At 37.1% G+C, this 18,583-nt stretch overlaps 7 protein-coding genes across 7 annotated transcripts; 4 read left to right on the forward strand and 3 right to left on the reverse strand.

Moving 5' to 3' along the window:
• Window positions 1–1,837: 1,837 nt before the first annotated feature.
• GVI51_J11473 (DNA topoisomerase 1) lies at window positions 1,838–4,072 on the forward strand (the record flags this gene model as incomplete). Its single annotated transcript, XM_448220.1, has 1 exon — window positions 1,838–4,072. One exon carries the CDS (start codon window positions 1,838–1,840, stop codon window positions 4,070–4,072), a length of 2,235 nt encoding a protein of 744 aa, XP_448220.1.
• An 872-nt stretch (window positions 4,073–4,944) lies between these two features.
• MIX17 (Mix17p) lies at window positions 4,945–5,424 on the forward strand (the record flags this gene model as incomplete). Its single annotated transcript, XM_448221.1, has 1 exon — window positions 4,945–5,424. The coding sequence occupies one exon, from the start codon at window positions 4,945–4,947 to the stop codon at window positions 5,422–5,424; it is 480 nt and encodes a 159-aa protein (XP_448221.1).
• A 928-nt stretch (window positions 5,425–6,352) lies between these two features.
• On the forward strand, window positions 6,353–7,882 carry MVP1 (Mvp1p; the record flags this gene model as incomplete). The annotated part of the gene is made up of 1 exon (XM_448222.1): window positions 6,353–7,882. One exon carries the CDS (start codon window positions 6,353–6,355, stop codon window positions 7,880–7,882), a length of 1,530 nt encoding a protein of 509 aa, XP_448222.1.
• A 584-nt stretch (window positions 7,883–8,466) lies between these two features.
• On the forward strand, window positions 8,467–9,477 carry TAF4 (Taf4p; the record flags this gene model as incomplete). The annotated part of the gene is made up of 1 exon (XM_448223.1): window positions 8,467–9,477. The coding sequence occupies one exon, from the start codon at window positions 8,467–8,469 to the stop codon at window positions 9,475–9,477; it is 1,011 nt and encodes a 336-aa protein (XP_448223.1).
• A 363-nt stretch (window positions 9,478–9,840) lies between these two features.
• PLB2 (lysophospholipase) lies at window positions 9,841–11,928 on the reverse strand (the record flags this gene model as incomplete). Its single annotated transcript, XM_448224.1, has 1 exon — window positions 9,841–11,928. One exon carries the CDS (start codon window positions 11,926–11,928, stop codon window positions 9,841–9,843), a length of 2,088 nt encoding a protein of 695 aa, XP_448224.1.
• Window positions 11,929–13,478: 1,550 nt separating this feature from the next.
• PLB1 (lysophospholipase family protein) lies at window positions 13,479–15,458 on the reverse strand (the record flags this gene model as incomplete). Its single annotated transcript, XM_448225.1, has 1 exon — window positions 13,479–15,458. The coding sequence occupies one exon, from the start codon at window positions 15,456–15,458 to the stop codon at window positions 13,479–13,481; it is 1,980 nt and encodes a 659-aa protein (XP_448225.1).
• A 1,513-nt stretch (window positions 15,459–16,971) lies between these two features.
• RRN11 (Rrn11p) lies at window positions 16,972–18,504 on the reverse strand (the record flags this gene model as incomplete). The annotated part of the gene is made up of 1 exon (XM_448226.1): window positions 16,972–18,504. One exon carries the CDS (start codon window positions 18,502–18,504, stop codon window positions 16,972–16,974), a length of 1,533 nt encoding a protein of 510 aa, XP_448226.1.
• Window positions 18,505–18,583: the final 79 nt, after the last annotated feature.

Consider the following 18,583-nt stretch of genomic DNA (forward strand, 5'->3'; position numbering starts at 1 on the left):
TAATCGGGTATTGTGGGAAAGGCCGGTGTATGTTCTTGTACTCTCTTGTAAAAGACAGTTTCTCTTCAGATTATTGTTTTTGAAAAGGATCGGCAGAATGCAACAAAAAAAAAAGATAGCACACAATCCTGGTTTATTGATCAATACACTTGCAAAGTAAAAGTATCTTGGTGCGGTTTGCAATGCCTATACCTGTAGTCTCAGAAGTGTATCACAATACTATTCTGGTTGTTTTTCAGTTATATAGAACTAAGGAAAGCTATAAAGCTATCTAAAGTTTTTTTTGTTTTATTTTATTTTATTTTATTTTTGTCTTTGTGGTCGATTATATTTATTCTAACATTCAAGATATAAAAAGAAAATCAATTGCAACAAGCAGTAAAAAAAAGAAAATAATCCCTGTGTTTGCATTCCCATTAGTTATCATTTATCTCTTTTGAGTAAAAATATCAAGTGCCCTTCAAGGATTCAGCACAAGAAGGGGATCAACACAACACAAGAGATACAAAGAATTGATTTCGAAAAGCAAGAGTAAAAGCCTTTGTTGTCACATTTCCTCAATTGAACAAAAAAAGAGACCTATCCCAACTCCTTAGATCAGTAGCCTGATCAGTTGAAAACCCCTACTCAATAGCCAATATGCCAAAGTAGTTGTTAAACTACAATTGACCCGTTGTTAGCACATCGAGAAAAGTTATTTTTTTTTTTTTTTCAGTTCTTTGTTTGTCTTTCGGCTGTTGACAACTTCCCGTTTTTGGAAAAATCTTTAATTTTTTTGTTCCAGTTTTTGCCAATATTTCTATTGCTCTTCGAAGACAAACCATAAGGCCTGAATATTAATATATAATAGTTGTGCTACGGAGGCAAACTTGCAAGGAATGTATTTGCCGTTATATCTCTCTACAAGAAAGATCGGCTACCAGGGACAATATCATGATGTTATATCCTCCTGTTCCTCGATTGCACAACTCCTAGACCCAAACTAAGTTGTTCAAAGGGTTAGCATGAAACTGTAGTCTAAAGATGTTATAGCAAACGTGGGTGTAGCCATTTTATCTGTATCATTATTTAAATCCTTTCTATACTACTTTTTGTTCTTACATTTCGAATTTACATTAGTTGCTTACTTTTTTTACGTATTGGTTGAATTGAAAGCAGATAAGAACATATAGGTAAAAAGAAAAAGTAAACTCGAAAAAAAAAAAATTATACAGAAAGTAAACCTAAATCAAATCAACCCTAAAATGTCAAACACCTGTGCTGTCATTTATGAAACACTTGTTGTTATCCCAACTTGCCCACATCACCTTTCCTAATATATTTATATAATACTCGCCATCCCTTCTTGATCCCCATTGTTTTCGGAAGTATGGCATAGAAAGATACGTAGGTACCTTGAAATTTGTCCATTTTGGTTAAGCTCAAATTGCTGGAAAAAAAAAAAATTCAAAATTTTGATCTGAAAATTTTCTGAGATCATCGAAAGTTGAACAGCTCGTTAAACCCGTATTTAAAGGTAAAGTGGAGCATTGCAGTTTTGAACAGATTTCAGCTAGGGCTTTGACGAGGAAGACGCACGTTGCTATACAGATAGTTGTGCGCTATAAAAATAAGTTGTCTCAGGGTTACGCTTCCTACAAATTATATATCACGCTGAGTTAAGAAAAGCGATCAAGAAAAAAAAAATCTACAACAGAACTTGAGTTGTCAAATAAGGGAGGGAGATCGACGTTATTGTATTTCATTCCAATTACAGAATTTGGACATCCAATTTCCATATATTATAATTAATAGAAAGACTGTAACTTTTGGTGCATAGATTTAAGTACTAGAGAATATGACATCTGATGAGGTTAAGCCTAACAAAGGTAGTGGTGGGGAATACAATGAGGATGCACCATTGTCCCAAACATTAGCACAACCAGTCATATCCGATCCAGTTCCTAAGAAAGATGAGAAAGAGAAGAAACTGAAGAGATCAAGAGAACTTTCATCAACGAGTAAGGAAAAGACCAAAAAAGTGAAAAAGATCAAAACAGAAAAGCCTGCAATTAAGTCGGAAAATGATGAAGATATCGATGAAAAGATGTCTCTTTCACAAGTAGCTGAGTTGAAAAGGGAAAATAGCACTTTTGATGATGAAGAAGAGAAGTACAAATGGTGGGAAAACGAAAAAAATGATGACACTATAAAATGGGTATCATTGAAGCACAATGGTGTTTTATTTCCACCCGAATACGAACCTCTACCTTCTCATGTGAAACTATACTATGATGGTAAACCTGTTGATTTACCCCCTGCAGCTGAAGAAGTTGCTGGTTTTTTTGCAAACTTACTACATACTGATCATGCAAAGAACCCAGTCTTTCAAAAGAACTTTTTCGAAGATTTCTTGCAAGTACTCAAGGAATCTGGCGGCACCAGGAATAAAATAAATATAACAGTTTTTAAGAAATGTGACTTTTCAAAGATGAATCAATACTTTGAGCTGAAGAAAGAGGAGAAAAGAAACATGTCTAGGGAAGAGAAAAAACAAATTAAATTGGAAAAGGATAAATTTGAAGAAAAATTCAAATTCTGTGAACTAGACGGTAGAAAAGAACAAGTCGGAAACTTTAGAGTTGAACCACCTGACCTTTTTAGAGGTCGTGGTGCACATCCTAAAACTGGTAAATTGAAAAGACGTGTATACCCGGAAGATATAATATTGAATTTAAGTAAAGACGCACCGATACCGCCTGCTCCTCAAGGCCATCACTGGGGAGAAATAAGACATGACAATACCGTGCAGTGGTTGGCGATGTGGAAAGAAAATATATTTGGTTCTTTTAAATATGTTAGATTGGCAGCCAATTCTTCACTTAATGGTCAAAGTGATCTGAAAAAGTTTGAAAAAGCCAGGGAACTGAAGAAGTATATTGGTGATATAAGAAAAGATTATAGAGAAAGTTTTAAAAGCAAGATTATGCTCGAAAGACAAAAAGCAGTGGCTACATACTTTATTGATGTATTTGCCCTTAGAGCAGGTGGGGAAAAGTCAGAAGATGAAGCAGACACAGTAGGCTGCTGTTCATTGAGATTTGAACATGTAACATTAAAACCACCAAATACTGTAATATTTGACTTTCTTGGTAAGGATTCTATTAGATATCACCAAGAGGTCGAGGTCGAAAAGCAGGTGTTTAAGAACTTGAAAATATTTAAAAGACCACCAAAGAAAGATGGCGATGATCTATTTGACAGATTGGATCCGTCTATCTTGAATAAATATCTACAGAACTATATGCCCGGATTAACCGCTAAGGTGTTCCGTACATATAATGCTTCGAAAACAATGCAGGATCAATTGGACTTAATTCCCAATGAAGGTACTGTGGCTGAAAAACTACTTAAGTACAATGCTGCCAATAGAGCAGTTGCCATTTTATGTAACCATCAAAGGTCTGTCACGAAGGGGCATGCTCAGTCTGTTGAGAAGATGAATCAGAAGATTGAGGAGCTCTTGTGGCAAAAGATACGACTCAAGAAAGGTATCCTCCAATTAGAACCATCAAGAGCACAAAAGAACAAGAAGTATTTCAAGGAGATAAATGACATGACTAAAGTCGAACAAGCAACGATACATAAGCGAATTGTTGACAGAGAGAGGGAAAGACTCAAGAAGAAGTTTGAGAGAGATAATGAGAAACTTGTTGCTGAGAAGAAAGATCCATTGCCGAAAACAGAATTGAAGGAATGGCTGAAAAAAGTTGATGATCTGGAGAAACAGTACAAGACAGAATTAAAAACTGGCAAAGTAGAGCTTAAGGCAACCATGCAATCGGTTGAGAAACTAGAGAAACAAGTTGAAAAGCTAGAAGAGCGCATAAAAACTAGCTCAATTCAATTAAAGGACAAAGAAGAGAATTCTCAGGTTTCTCTAGGTACATCTAAGATCAATTATATTGACCCCAGATTATCCGTCGTTTTCTGTAAGAAGTATAACGTTCCAATAGAGAAAATTTTTACGAAGACTCTAAGGGAAAAATTTGCTTGGGCCATTGAATCTGCTGATGAGAATTGGAGATTCTGATCATCTATATTTATTCAAGCATAGCTATTGCTTTTGTGTTCCTTATTTTACTTGTTTTTACAAGAAGAAGTTCAAGTTCAAATGCAATACAACAGCATCTAACGATAAGGTCTCGTTGACCTTTTTTTTTTATAGCATATTACCTATTTAATATATCCTAACACGTTGCATAACTTCTCATTTCACTTCCAGATATGAACGCATAACCGCATTGAAGTTACTTTACACCTAGCGATAGCAAACTAACCGCCAGTCTCATCCATAAGACTGTTATTCCTTCAATTAAACATGAATACCTTAATAGGTCACTATCAGAGATCACAGTTCACGGTGTAATAGACTCCGATAACACGGGTAAGGAGGAGCGACAACAGAGTCTGAGGCCTGCGACTGCAACAGGAATTGTTAGGGCCATCCCGGGATGCTGCCACCAAGCACCGAAGAACCGGAGATATCGACTCAGCTCGCAATATTCGCGGATGGGAGAGGAAAACAAGTGGCTCTTACCAGAATTTCTCTGCCAAGCACCATTGCAGAGCTTCCGGAACGTTCTAAACTTTCACTCGCTGATCAACCTGACCAAAGGTCATATCTCACAGTAAAATTATTGTTAATGCGATGTGTGGGTGCACGATAGATTCTTGAGTGGTATGTATGGGTGTTCGCATTTTATTCGCCACAAGCCATATTGTGCGTACCTCAGTGCCATCCATTCTTTCGAAGACATATAAAGCACGCATTGGATTAACAGCTTCCCTAGTAAGAAAAGTAAATATATTAGAGGTAGCGGTAATCCGATTTACAATTACTTGCATAACGAGTACAGAGAAGGATACTATTAACTACAACAAATACTACAAAGAATAATAATAATGGCACGTTCTAGAGGAGGATCAAGACCAGCTGGTAGAAGCAGCGCATTCTCTCGCCCACAACAGAGCCGTTCTGCATCTACCGCTGCTTACCCAGCTGCACCACCTCGTCAGCAACCTGTGGCTCCGGCCAACGCTCATCCGCAAGCTGGTGCTCAACCGCAACAACCAGGTTTGTTTGCGCAGATGGCATCTACTGCAGCTGGTGTAGCTGTTGGTAGTACGATCGGCCACACCTTGGGTGCTGGTATCACTGGTATGTTTTCTGGTTCTGGCTCTTCTGAAGTGAGTGATCAGCAACAGCAACCAATGCAGAATTTTGACGCTGCTGCTCAACAACAACAGCAACAATTTAGAACATGTGATGCCGATGCAAAGAATTTCACACGTTGTTTGGATGAAAATAATGGCAACTTCCAAATTTGCGATTACTACTTACAACAATTGAAGGCATGCCAGGAAGCTGCTCGTCAATACTAGCTGTGCTACATCTATTGCCTCTAGCTTTCGATATTATTTATTCCGATAGAATGGACGAAATTGGCAGTATATTCCTTTTTTGTTACACAATAAATTATCATTTTTGAACATATTCTGAAGAAAAGAAAAGTTTAAATATTCACAGTCAAGCTTATCAATGTAATTCATTTTGAATTTGTTTGTGACCACTTCGTAGTGGCTTCACTTTACGCTCGCGAGAATAATAACTGAAAACATGATCAATTATTTTTAAGGTAGAGATGATCAGTTGAATGCTGTATTCCATATTCAAAAAAATATGAATACGTAACTATCTGTACATATGTGATCAAAGAACTGATGATCGACCGATGCGAGAAAAGGAAATGATGTGATGCCAACTTTATTTCCACTTGACAATAAAATTCAAAACTAAAACTGCTTGCAACCATATATATTTTCTATATCAATACAAAATTTCATAAACTTCGACTCATAAATAACTTTGACATTTATACTCTTTCATTTCGGTGCAACTTCTGGCCGAGTCGATATAATTATGGGACATGGATAATTATGCTTAACAAATGCCAAAGATACCGCAGTATTATTTTCATTGTATTATTGAATAGTGTGCCAGCACAGCAATGTCTATGATAATCAGATTAGGATCAGCTAAGTGCTCCTGGTTCACAAGCGTATGTCTCGACATATTATAAGAAGTCGTACTCACGTGATGAGTTTAACCTTCGTGTGTGTCTGAGGCTGAAAATCTAACTTGTACCTCCCCTACTAATTCTATATGATAGTAATGACTGAATGAAGACTGGATCAGATGTTTACTTGCTTTTTATTAGTATTGCAGTATCCCATCAGGAGTTTATTATTACTTTATTCTTAAGGATTGATTAGAGACATCGGCGAGTCAATAAACTGCGTCACTATTGATATGGATACTTACAGCGGCCAAAACGGTTGGGCTGATACCAGTAATGCATCACCATGGGGTGATACTAATGACACAATGCCTATAGATAACTCGTTAAGTAATTCATTAAGTGGTTTACAATTAAACGAGGATATTAATACAGTAAGAGCCAATTTAACTGAAAGCATATGGGGAACTGAAAGGACAGGTGCTCCAAACAACGTTGAAACAGGATTGGAAGCAAAAGATTCTCTTAACGTGTCAACAAATTTTAACGAGCTGAACACTGCTATTCTTTCACCGACATCTTCTACAAGCAATATCGAAGAGCAGAATTCATTTACAGAATCTCTTGAATCGTGGATAAACGAAGTCAGAAAAACATATAACCCCCAGCAGTTGGATATAATATCAATCGAAGAGATTCCTGAAAGAGAGGGCTTACTTTTCAAGCATGCCAATTACTCAGTGAAACATCTGATCGATCTCCCAAATACTGAACCACCAAAAAATAGAACCGTAGTCAGAAGGTATTCTGACTTTTTATGGTTACAGGAAGTTCTTCTCAAAAGATACCCTTTTAGAATGATTCCTGATCTTCCGCCGAAAAAAATAGGGTCTCAGAATTTGGACCCGGTTTTTCTGAACAAAAGAAGAATTGGCCTGAGCAAGTTCATTAACCTGGTAATGAAACACCCTAAGCTATCAAAAGATGATCTTGTATTAACATTCTTAACAGTACCTACTGATCTTACAAGCTGGAGGAAACAGGTTAGCTATGATACTGCTGATGAATTCACCGATAAGAGAATTTCTAAGGACTTTGTAAAAATTTGGAAGAAGGATCTAGCAGAAATATGGAACAATACTGCCAATTGCATAGATGAGTTGATTGACAAGTGGACTAAAATAAGTATCCTGGTCGATAGACATGAGAAAAGACTTCAGATTATAGCCAATGAACGAAAGATTATGAATGACCTAATACACGATGTTGGGAACCTCACAAAATCTGTGTATCCAATTGATCAAAATCCAACCATATTAGACATTAATAGTGGCATGACGGTAATCAGTAAGCATATAGAAAAAACCAATGAGAACTACAACCAGCAAGCACTGGATACAAAACAAAAAGTTCTACCCAAATTTAGAATGTACACCGACATTTTGCGAGCTTTAAAGAATGTCTTTGAAAGATATAAAATGCTAGCTACTAATAATGTCTCCATGCTACAAAAACATATAGATCTCAATTTACAGAAACTAGAGGATATGAAAGGTAAACCGGATGCTAGTGGACAAGAGTACGATAGAATTAAGACTACAATCAGGAAAGATCGAAAAATCATGTATGAACAAAGCAATAGAGCCTGGTTAATAAGGGAATGTATTCTTGAGGAGTTTACAATATTTCAGGAAACCCAATTTATGATTACAGGCTGTTTTCAGGAATGGGCAAAAGTACAATCAACCTACTCTAGTCTCAACTTAAATGAATGGGAGAATGTAACCAATCATATCCTGGAAATGCCGCTTTCCAGAGAATAGAACACCCAAATTACTAATATCTATACACACAGTTAACCAACGCATTAAACGCAATTCAATTATCGGATATTGTACCTTGTGTAAACAAGCATGCAGTAAAATACTTTGATTTCCCAGTTCATTAGAGTTTTATAATAGCTGACTCATATAGATATGTATTCAAATATACTATGATAATACATTGGCTTTGCAGTGCTCTATTATTACCCGTCATCAATAACGTCAAGTAGGAATCCGTTAAGTACTCTCAGGAAAAAAGTTGGACATACAACAAATTTATAGTTTACAAAATGCTTATACATAAAGCAGTGACAACCAATATTTATAATTGGATTCTTCAAGATACTAAGACACGTTAAGATCTATTTATTCCTTAGTGGACATCAACCTGAATTCACAGAACCAAAACAAATTATCCACTATCTTTGCCAACCGAGCGAACGCCATACCCTTTCTGTTAAAGCAACAACTGTGCCGTTTTTTATAGAATATTGGTAACAAAATAACATTAAATCTACTATAGTTGTAATCTTTTTGAGATAGTAGACTTCACTAACGTGGACGGGATATATACTTGCAGCAATATGAGCTCTCAGAAGAGACCCTCGGAAGAGTCAACTGGCTCAGGTACTAAGAAAGTGAAATTAGAAGAAACTAAAACACCTTCACTCAAATCAGAGGCAAGTAATTTAGCATTACCGAAGATGAATGATAGCTCAAACAATATTAATGCTGTTCCTTTAGCGCTTCCGAAAGGAGGCGACAAGAAGAAGAAAGCTAATAGCAAAACTGCACAATCAGGAAAAAACGGTGGGAAAGAAGATGGAACAGGACAAAAGCAGAAAGCGACAGATCCAAATAAGATGCAAGATGTTTTGATATCTGCTGGTGTTGATCTGAAAGAAGAGGAAGCTTTATTGAGCTCAACCGTCAATGTTTCAAAGACTCAACAGAATGCGGTAGTGATACCTCCTCATCCACCTTTCTTACACCCAGATCAGGTCTCCAATTTTATGAAGAAGGTGGCAAAAACCCAAAACTTTAATTTATCATTTACAAAGAATACGGAGATATTAGATATGATGTCATCAGCATGTGAAAGCTATCTAAGAGATATAATAACCAACACAATAGTGGTTTCAAGGCATAGGAGGAAGGGAGTTAAGGTAAACTATGGAAGGAGAAGTCAAGTCGCGGCGGCTTTAAGATCAATAGCTATAAATCAGAAAAAGGAGGAAGAGAGACGCATGAAAAAGAGAATTGCTCTTGGATTAGAGAAGGAAGACTATGAAAATAAAATGGACTCTGAAGAAACCTTACACAGAGCATCCAACGTTACGGCAACCTTAAGAGCAGGTAGTAAGAAACAGTATGGTTGGTTGACATCATCTATAAATAAACCCGCCTCAATAGGTGTCAAATCTGCTGGTAAGGTAGCAACAGAAATTGCAGCTAGAGGTGAATCAGGATTGAAATTTAGAGAAGCACGTGAAGAACCCGGCATTGTAATGAGAGACCTTTTATTTGCCTTGGAACACCGAAGAATAGGTGTGCACAACATTATATCGAAAGGATATGCTAGAATAAGAGACTAAAACAGAATTAAAGATAGATTTTGTAGATTGGTACTGTGCATATTACATATTATGTCTGTAATAATATTGAAATTAGCATTTGAATGAATTAAGAAAAAAATTACCAATGCCGCCATATGCACACCACTACAAAACTAGAGAAGTCTATCAAGCTTCACAAAAATATCTTAAGATATCGGCGATATATTAAAATGAAAACCAATTTACGGTATGATGTATAATTATAGATATATAAGAATCTAATAATACAATTCAATCAATGAAAGACACTATGTATCTGATTAGAGATCAATTAATACAAAGACCAATGTAATTTAATGAAAAAGAAGGAATTGAAAATGCACGAGTATTAGCGTTAGGTCATTAAATCAACGATGCAACAGCTGCTGCAGCAATTGCAACCATTACTGAGGCTGATTTGGAAAACTCAAGCTTCAATACAGAACCAGCATTCTTCTTAGCAGTAGAAGAAGTGGAAGATCTAGCGGCAGTTGAGGAAACAGTACTATTTGAACTAGAATTGGAAATCAAAGTTCCAGTACTAGTAGCACGGCTCGAAGTAACTAGAGTGGAGTTAGTCTTTGAAGATGAGTTAGACTTAGTACCAGAACCAGTGTTCAACAAGGCACCAATTGGGGAGTCATCAGTTACAGCAGCAATAGCAGAAGAAATAGCAGCTGGATCCTGATTATTTGGTGTTAGAAGCTTTGTTGGTGTGTTGTCAATAGTACCATTCCAACAGTAGTTGGTGAAACACTTGTCACAAATATCCGGTAGAGTTAAGTTCAGAGATTGTTGCTTACGTCTAATGATTGCACAACCAACACATGTAACGTAGTCAGCATCTTCAGTCAAATTATTTCTGGTAGTGGCTTCGAAAGCATTTCTAATCATACCAACACGTTCACTGTAGTTATAGTTTAGTTTAAAGGTGGAAACGTTACTTTCAAAGGAATGATAACTGTTTGGAATGTAAACAATTAAAGGTGGGATATATTCAAGGTCAGTCAAATTGTTGGCGTCACAACCGTAGAAACTTGGCTTACCACCCAGACCTAGGTTAACAAAAGTGGTCATATCAGGGACGTATGGGAAAGCCATACCCTTACCTTGCTTAGAGAATTGACGTTCGTATGTCTTCATCATTGGACCACCGGCAGGATAATTATCACTTGTCTCAGTGTCTACATCAATAGCAAAGATAATATCCAGGTCACGCTCTTGCTTCAAAAGAGGAACAAATGGGATACCTTGAAGATCTTCACCACCATCCACCAAGAACAAAGAATCAGAGTCAACTATGGAAGTAGTATAGTTGCTGTCCACGTATTTGGAACCTTTGAATGGATTTGGAGCATACATGGCAATGTCGTTGTTTTCTTTATCAATACCTTTCACCAATGTGCTGGATAGGGTGTTCAAGTAAGTGTAAGCAACGGCACTATCGTTGCTCATGGTGAACTCGTTGAACAACGAGGATGATGTACCCATGATAAAACTAGCATCGTCGAAACCGTTAATACATCTTTCGGTTTCAGGCTTACCATCAGTGACTTGAGTACCCAAGTATTTGATGTCACTGAAAGCGTTTAAGGATGGATCCCATGAACCAATTTCGAATGGAGTCATTTCAAAAACAGTAGCGTTCAAGTTGATAACGGTGGTACCTGGGTATCTACCATCTGCGACAGAAATTGGCATTGGCATTTCACCATTCATGAAGATTTCGTTGTCTCTTAGAGAGGACCAAGTTAAACCAGCACCAGCGTTTGGCAATGTAGGGAACCAACCGTAAGCCAACGCACGAGACCACAAATCAGTGATGGTAACGTTAAAGCCTGCGTCCCTTTTACCTTGAACCTGAGAACCAATTGCAGTCCATCTGGCCAAGGTCTTCGAGAAATCTTTATCGTATGGATTCAAGAACGAGTTTGTGATATTCCAGATGGCATCGGCCTTGTCACCTTCCTCGAGGATCTGTTGCACTGAGGTGAAGTTGTTGTATGCCAAAGTACCAGTCAGCCAGTTACCACCAGAAAGACCAGCCATATAAGTGGCTGCTTGCAATAGACCACCTAGACCGTGTTCATTAGCACCATCAGTTCTGTTATCCATGGCTGCAAATGCACCAGCACCAACAAACATAGCACGGTAACCACCACCGGCGACAGCAATACCTAATTTTGGAACATTTTCGGTATCATTGAATAGTGCTGAAGTAATTTCAGTAGAGACATTGGCAAAAGCGCGTCTTAGGAAAGTTTGAAGGGCATCTCTGGTAATTGGGTCTCTTTTCTTCAACCATTCCTTCTCTGCTGGACTCAAACCATCAGCAGCATTTCTGATAAAATTAGCGTTATCAGGACAGCTCACATTTTGTGGGGTGTAACTAGCTGCATCGACAGCTGCACCAGCGGCAAGAACAGAGGCAATTAGAACTGACAATTGCATCTTGTATCTCAAGTTTCCCTTTTCACTTCGCAGTAATTAACAACTAACTGACTATGTGAATTCAAAAACAAGACCAGTGACCAAGATGGAAAAAAAATTGAATAAAAGGAATTGAGTTAAGATTTTATTGTTAGTTGGGGAAGTTTTCGAAGCAATAAGTACAAATTCTCTTGATTGACATCTTACATATATATATTTGTGCAATAAATGGAGAGAATACTGTCAAGCACTTACTGAACAAGTTGTATCAAGTAATTGAGTTACTCCAACATATCTTCAATATAAAATGGTTATAACAAACCTCTGTAGGAACTTATAATGTATATCACAGCTTGAACTAGTCAACAAAAAATGTGTTGGAGGTTTCCTTTCTTTTTGAGTACAAAGTTCAAGCTTAAATCAACAAAGACCATCGATATCTCCTCCTAAACTCCTAATGGTAGGCAGTTTTTAAAAATTTCCTCTGGTCTGTAGAACATAGGGCATGCGTTCTACAGCTACAGTTATGTAAAGCAGCACCTTCTGGATTGTAAACACCTTCAAAGCAAGATTCAAAGGAAGATTCCGATATTGCTGTTTGTTTTGTGTAATTTACTTAGACAAAGTGAGGGGGAGACGGGGGGTGGAGAAAGTGAAGACCTTGTTAAGAAACAGATCAATAAAAGCACTGCGATGATCGTAAAAACCTAGGAAAGGCCTCAACAATTGAAAAGAATCTTCGTGTTAGACCCTTCAAACGACCGGATTGCCCGAGTTGTATTTGTCATGACTGCCATGCTTGTACCGTGGGAAAACTTCCACTGGTGTGAGGACGTATTGGGCTGCTGCTGTGACAGAAGAACTTAGCTACCTATAGGTTCTACATACTAAAAAATGACGCGACTTCCGCATTACTTACCAGGGAAACAGGTAAAAAAAAAGAAAATGTAAATATAAAGAAACAAACCTGCGTAGATCAAACTTTTCTGGATGGAGGAAATAAGAGGACCCTCTTGAACGAGAGTTATCTCCTATTGCTGACCTTTCATACTACTGTTAACTAGACTGGAAACACGGAAATTTTGACATAACGATAGTGTGCTTTTTGTTTGTGATAAAAAAAAGTACTGAAAAAAAAAAGTATTTTTGTTGAGTTATTAAACTTTTAGTTGATGTAATTAAACGTCTAAGAATTAAAACTGGTATTATGTTTGATAAATGTTTGGTCTGCTTACGGGCTATTTATTTTGCAATTTAGATAATGCAATGTCACTACGTAATTGTGTATCTCATCTCATTGGTATGCTAAATCAAAAGACGTCGGAACATATACTGGGTAAGAACCCATGATATCACATTCTTTCCATCCTGAGAAGATATTTTATTAGAAGCATCTCCTAAATCTCATATTAAATGATATATATAATAAAAAATAACTGATAGACAATGTCACAGGGAATTCGGGTGTAGTAAGTAGATAATATAGTGCATTCTCCAACCTTCCCTGAAAATAACAAGTTTTTGGTCCTACTGATATTCTTATGATATCATCCCCAAGGGATTAGACTAGCTTAGATCAATTGGAAAACAGCAGTCATTGCAGTTATAATTGCGAATAATGTCTTGGCATTTACATCAACACTAACAGCGGCATTCTTTTTTCTGGAACTGGAAGATGCCGATGCAGCTCCACTGGCATCTTGCTCAGCCATATCAGCTGCAGCAGATCCAGAAGCATTGTCAAAATCGTTTGATGCAGTAACGCCTTTAGCAGGGGTGTTGTCGATAGTACCGTTCCAACAGTAGTTAGTGAAACAAGTCTCACATTCCTTTGGTAAAGTCAAGTTCAAAGCTTGTTGCTTACGTCTCATGATTGCACAACCGATGCAGCCAGCAAAGTTGCTGTCTGCAGTCAGGTTATTCATAGTAGCAGCTTCGAAACCATTACGGATAACACCCAAACGCTCTTTTTCGGAATAGGAAAGCTTGAAGGTAGATGTGTTACCATTGTAAGAATGTCTAGAATTTGGAATATAGACAATTAAAGGAGGAATATATTCCAAATCAGTCATGTTACGAGCATCACAACCGAAAAATGTTGGTTTCTTGTTCAAACCCAGGTTAACAAATGTATCTGTACCTGGAACAGATGGGAACGTAACACCTTGTCCTTGGAAACCAAATTGACGTCTGTAAGTGTGCATCAAGGATGCACCATCTGGCCAATTCTCCTCTGTATCTGCTGAGTTATCCAATGCAAAAACGATGTCTAAATCACGTTCTTGCTGAATTAATGGGACTAGTGGCACGTTCTGACCATCTTCACCACCATCAACCAAAAATAGATATTCAGATTCAGACAGACTCTTCGATCTATTGTTGTTAACATAATCTGCGTCTCTGAAAGGGTTTGGTGCATAGACGGCAATATCATCGTAGTCTTCTGATAGATCCTTTAAGAAATGTGTGGCTAAGTTACGAATAAACTTTGGAATGCTAGTATCATTGATTCTCAATAAAAACTGGTTGAACAAAGTAGAGGATGTACCCATCAAGAAGCCTACGTTATCAAAGCCTGCAATACATTTACCTTCTTCAGCAGGTTTACCATCAGAAACTTTGGTCCCTAGATACTGAACATCAGTAAAAGCGCTCAATGAAGGATCCCAAGAGCCCAATTCGAAAGGACTATACTCAAAAACGGTAGAGTTAAGATCTATGACTGCTGTACCTGGATATCTACCGTCAGCAACTGAGATTGGCATAGGCATTTCAGCGTTTTTGAATACATCAGACTCTCTTAGATCAGACCACAAATAAGCTACACCACCACGGTACAAGGTTGGGAAGAATTGGTATGAAAGAGCACGGCCCCAAACATCAGCTAATGAGACGTTGAACCCAGCCTTCTGCTTATCTTCGACAGCATCAGAGATGTGGTCCCATCTTGAACCGGTCTTGAAAATATTGATACCACCTGGTGAGACAATGGAGTGTGAGATATCCCAGATAGCACTGTCGTTATCTTGAGAGTCGACAATGTCCTGAACTGAGGTCCAATTATTCCATGATAGGGTTGTAGTTAACCAATTACCACCGGATAGACCTGCCAGATATGTGGCAGCTTGTAATAAGCCACCTAGACCGTGCTCATTAGCACCATCAGTTCTGTTGTCCATAGCTGAAACCATACCAGCGCCGGACAACATGGCACGATAACCACCACCAGAAGCCGCAATACCAATTTTTGGTATGTTGGATGAATTAGTGCTAAATAATTGATCTATTAGGTTGGAAGCGGAAGAGTTTGATGTGAAATTACTAGTTACACGCTTCAAGAAACTTTCTAGAGCTTCTCTAGTGTTCACATCTCTCTTTTTCAACCAATCAATTTCTGATTGAGAAAGACCAGTAGCATTTCTTAATAAATTTATATCATTTGGGCATGTAACATTTGCCGGCACATAACTGTTGGTTGGGGACCAAGCTTCAACACCTCCATTGAAGGCTGCGAGCAAGGAAACAGTAACTACCAAGTCTTGCAACTGCATAGTTATTTTGATACTTTAGTATTTGCTCGCTTGTATTAAAAAAAAAAAAGTAATCAAGTTAAATAAAATTTAGAAAGTCGACTATAATATATAAGGACTTATGTGCCAGAAAAATAAATTTATGCTCATAGTAATAAACTAACGATCAATATTGTATTATATATAATCGCATTAAATATAGGAGCTAAACATTCCTCTTTGAAAATCCCTCTTTCCCTAAATTACCATTGTTAGTATACTCAGAGGAGATGAAAAGAAAAATGATTATGAGGAGGCTTCATGCATTTACTTATTTAAAAAGTACTTCTGATATGATAAATACTAGGATAAAGAAAAGGGTTAATTTGAAATTGGCTTGTACTTTCAAGTAAGAAAGTTCCGGGCGAAGTGGCTCAATAACAGTAAATTTTCGCTGGGCCTTGATTATCACATCATCGTATGGTAGGTAAATAAATGTCGTAAAAATAAGTGTATAAACAGAATGAGGAGAGACAAAAAGTGCAATAATTAAAGAACAGGCATAGTAAAAAAATTGAGGGAGGGTGATGAGGTGGAGAAGCCCTTCTCAGGTTTTAACGTAGACGACGGAAAGGTTGACACTTAAAAAAATTACGAATCGCCGGGCCCCGAAACTCCCTCTTAAAGTTTTACAACTAAAGGAGGCATCCTTGATGGAAAATTGCTATCCTTTCATCTATTTACTTGTCCAGTTAGTAAAATTATTTATGTATTTCAAATTAATTCACTCCGTGGAATAATGGATCCAAACTATACACTGGGCAGTAAAACAGCATTATAGTTCCCTGATATGTTCAGTGATAATTCACGCCCTAACTTACAAATTAGAAGCGGGATAGTACATGCAATGGGCAAAGATGTAGATGTTTTTTATATAAGAAACCACAGGGTGGCTGAAAAGTGTCACGAATATGAGAAGGCACTCGCATATTTAAATGGCATATACAAAGCCATTAAGTAAATGTTACAACGACTCTTTCTAAACTCTATTATAGAACAGTTGTCATATAGCACACGCCAATCTCCTTAACAACTTTAATCATTGAAACACTCTATTTCGAATAATTGGCACTATTAAACACATCATAACAGACTTACAACAGACCTATTTAATCATGATGAGGGCTTAAAAAACGCAAGGCAAAGCCTGTTAAGTTGTTAAGTTATTGCCTTTCAGTTTACTCGTCCAGTTCTCATATTGAGAAAATGACGTCATTTTAAAATTTTGCTCTGGAATAGGAGGCGATGGATCCATAGCTTAAAAGATTCATAGGATTTTGCAACCATTATGAGTGAAATAAATATATGGTAACCAGATTTCTATTTTTTACATTATTGAATGGAGCCGGATTTCTATCAGTAAACTTATTATATCAAAATTGATGTTATATTATAATGCAAATATGAGTGCTTTACTCTAAATTATATTTATGTATAAATACAGATATATATGCTACAGCGTGAACGTCAAATAAGAAACAGAGTAATGTGTATATTATTCGCTTGAATCATCGGTACTGTTGTAATTAAATTTTAATGCATCCATGTTCATGGTAGGCTCCCAGTGCGTCTTTATCACTGGATCAATACCTTCCTCAACAAGGTTACCGAGAAAGGAGTTACTTTCATCAATTTGGAAAGGATTCTCCTCGTCATCTTCATTACTATATGAAGTATTATCATATGATTCTTGCAATTTCATATTCTCTGGTTTACTCTCATCTTCATACATACGTTTTTCAAACTCCTCCAATCTACTTTGTATGAACTGCTTTGGGTATTCGAAATTGCCCTTCTGTGAACAATTTTGTAGGTATGTCTTAACATAATGAATATGCTGAGTTACTTGGTTTCTAGCAATATCTCTTCTTGAACCAGATAGTCTTTGACAATTAAACTTCCCAGACAAGTAATCCGCATGTACCATATGGCACATTGAATAGATAAACCAAATTTCTGGGTCATCCAAATATGGTGGAACTAGCACCATTTCAGATATTTTATCAATCAATTCAGTTAATTTATCCATTGCAGATTGCTTTGACCCGTTATCATTTTCTTCTTCATTTGTGTTGACTCCTTTCTCTTCTTCGATAGATATGAGTTCAGTTACTTTTATTAAACAATTCCATAACCATGTCAGAGCATATTTTGGAGTATGTGTTCTTGATCCACTTCTAAAAACTGGTGCCTTTCTATGGCAATGGCTTTGAACAAAATTTTGCTTAGACGAATAAACAGTGCTCATCCATTTTAAAAACTCGAGTGACCTTGTCGTTTGCCCTCTTTCCATTAGAATCCTAGTGCCTAACCCCCAGATGTTTCTTATATCGACTTCTGGAATTCTAATCAGCAATGAAAATGTTCTGTAAGCAATATCCCAATTACCTTGCGAAACACTTGAAAATAATATTTGAGTTAATATTTCAATATGTTTCAGTAGATAACTGTCAATGTCTACCAGCGGCTCTAGCACTTCATATCCTTCACTCTTTATGTCAAAATACCTTTTGTTAACTAACGGCATATGCACAACATTCTTTTCTACTCTTTTTTTGGCAATTCTTTCTACTCTATTAAGACGTGTGTAATGGATATGTGTCTTCTTCAACTCATGTTTCTTTTTCGTATTGACGCTGTTTCCATCATACCAGACTTCAAAACTATGCTCGGGCTTCTCATACTTTCTGTAAAAGAGCTTCTCAAACTTGTTCATATCATTAGCAAATTCATTATCATCTTTTGTGGTATCTTCACCTTCACTGGACGTTTCAGCTTCTGAATCTGAATAGTCTTCTCCAAGTTTCATTTTCTTTTCTTTGATTTGCTCCCGGGAAGGTAGTTGTGATTCTGATTGATCATTCTCAACCGCTGAATTCTCAGGTGTTGGGAGGCTATTAGCCTGCCTTCGTCTTTTACTCCTCCTTTTGGCATGATATTTCCTTGATAAAATATTAATGTATTGGTATCTTACCCTTCTTTCAACATTAAGACGCCTACAGTTGTAGGTGATAGGGACTTCAAACATAGAGTACACAACTGTTTGATCAACAAACACTGCGATAATACCCTATAATATATGGGATAAGGGCTCCAGATACCTGACA

This window comes from Nakaseomyces glabratus, chromosome J, assembly GCF_010111755.1.
Source record: "Nakaseomyces glabratus chromosome J, complete sequence".
Taxonomy (NCBI): domain Eukaryota; kingdom Fungi; phylum Ascomycota; class Saccharomycetes; order Saccharomycetales; family Saccharomycetaceae; genus Nakaseomyces; species Nakaseomyces glabratus.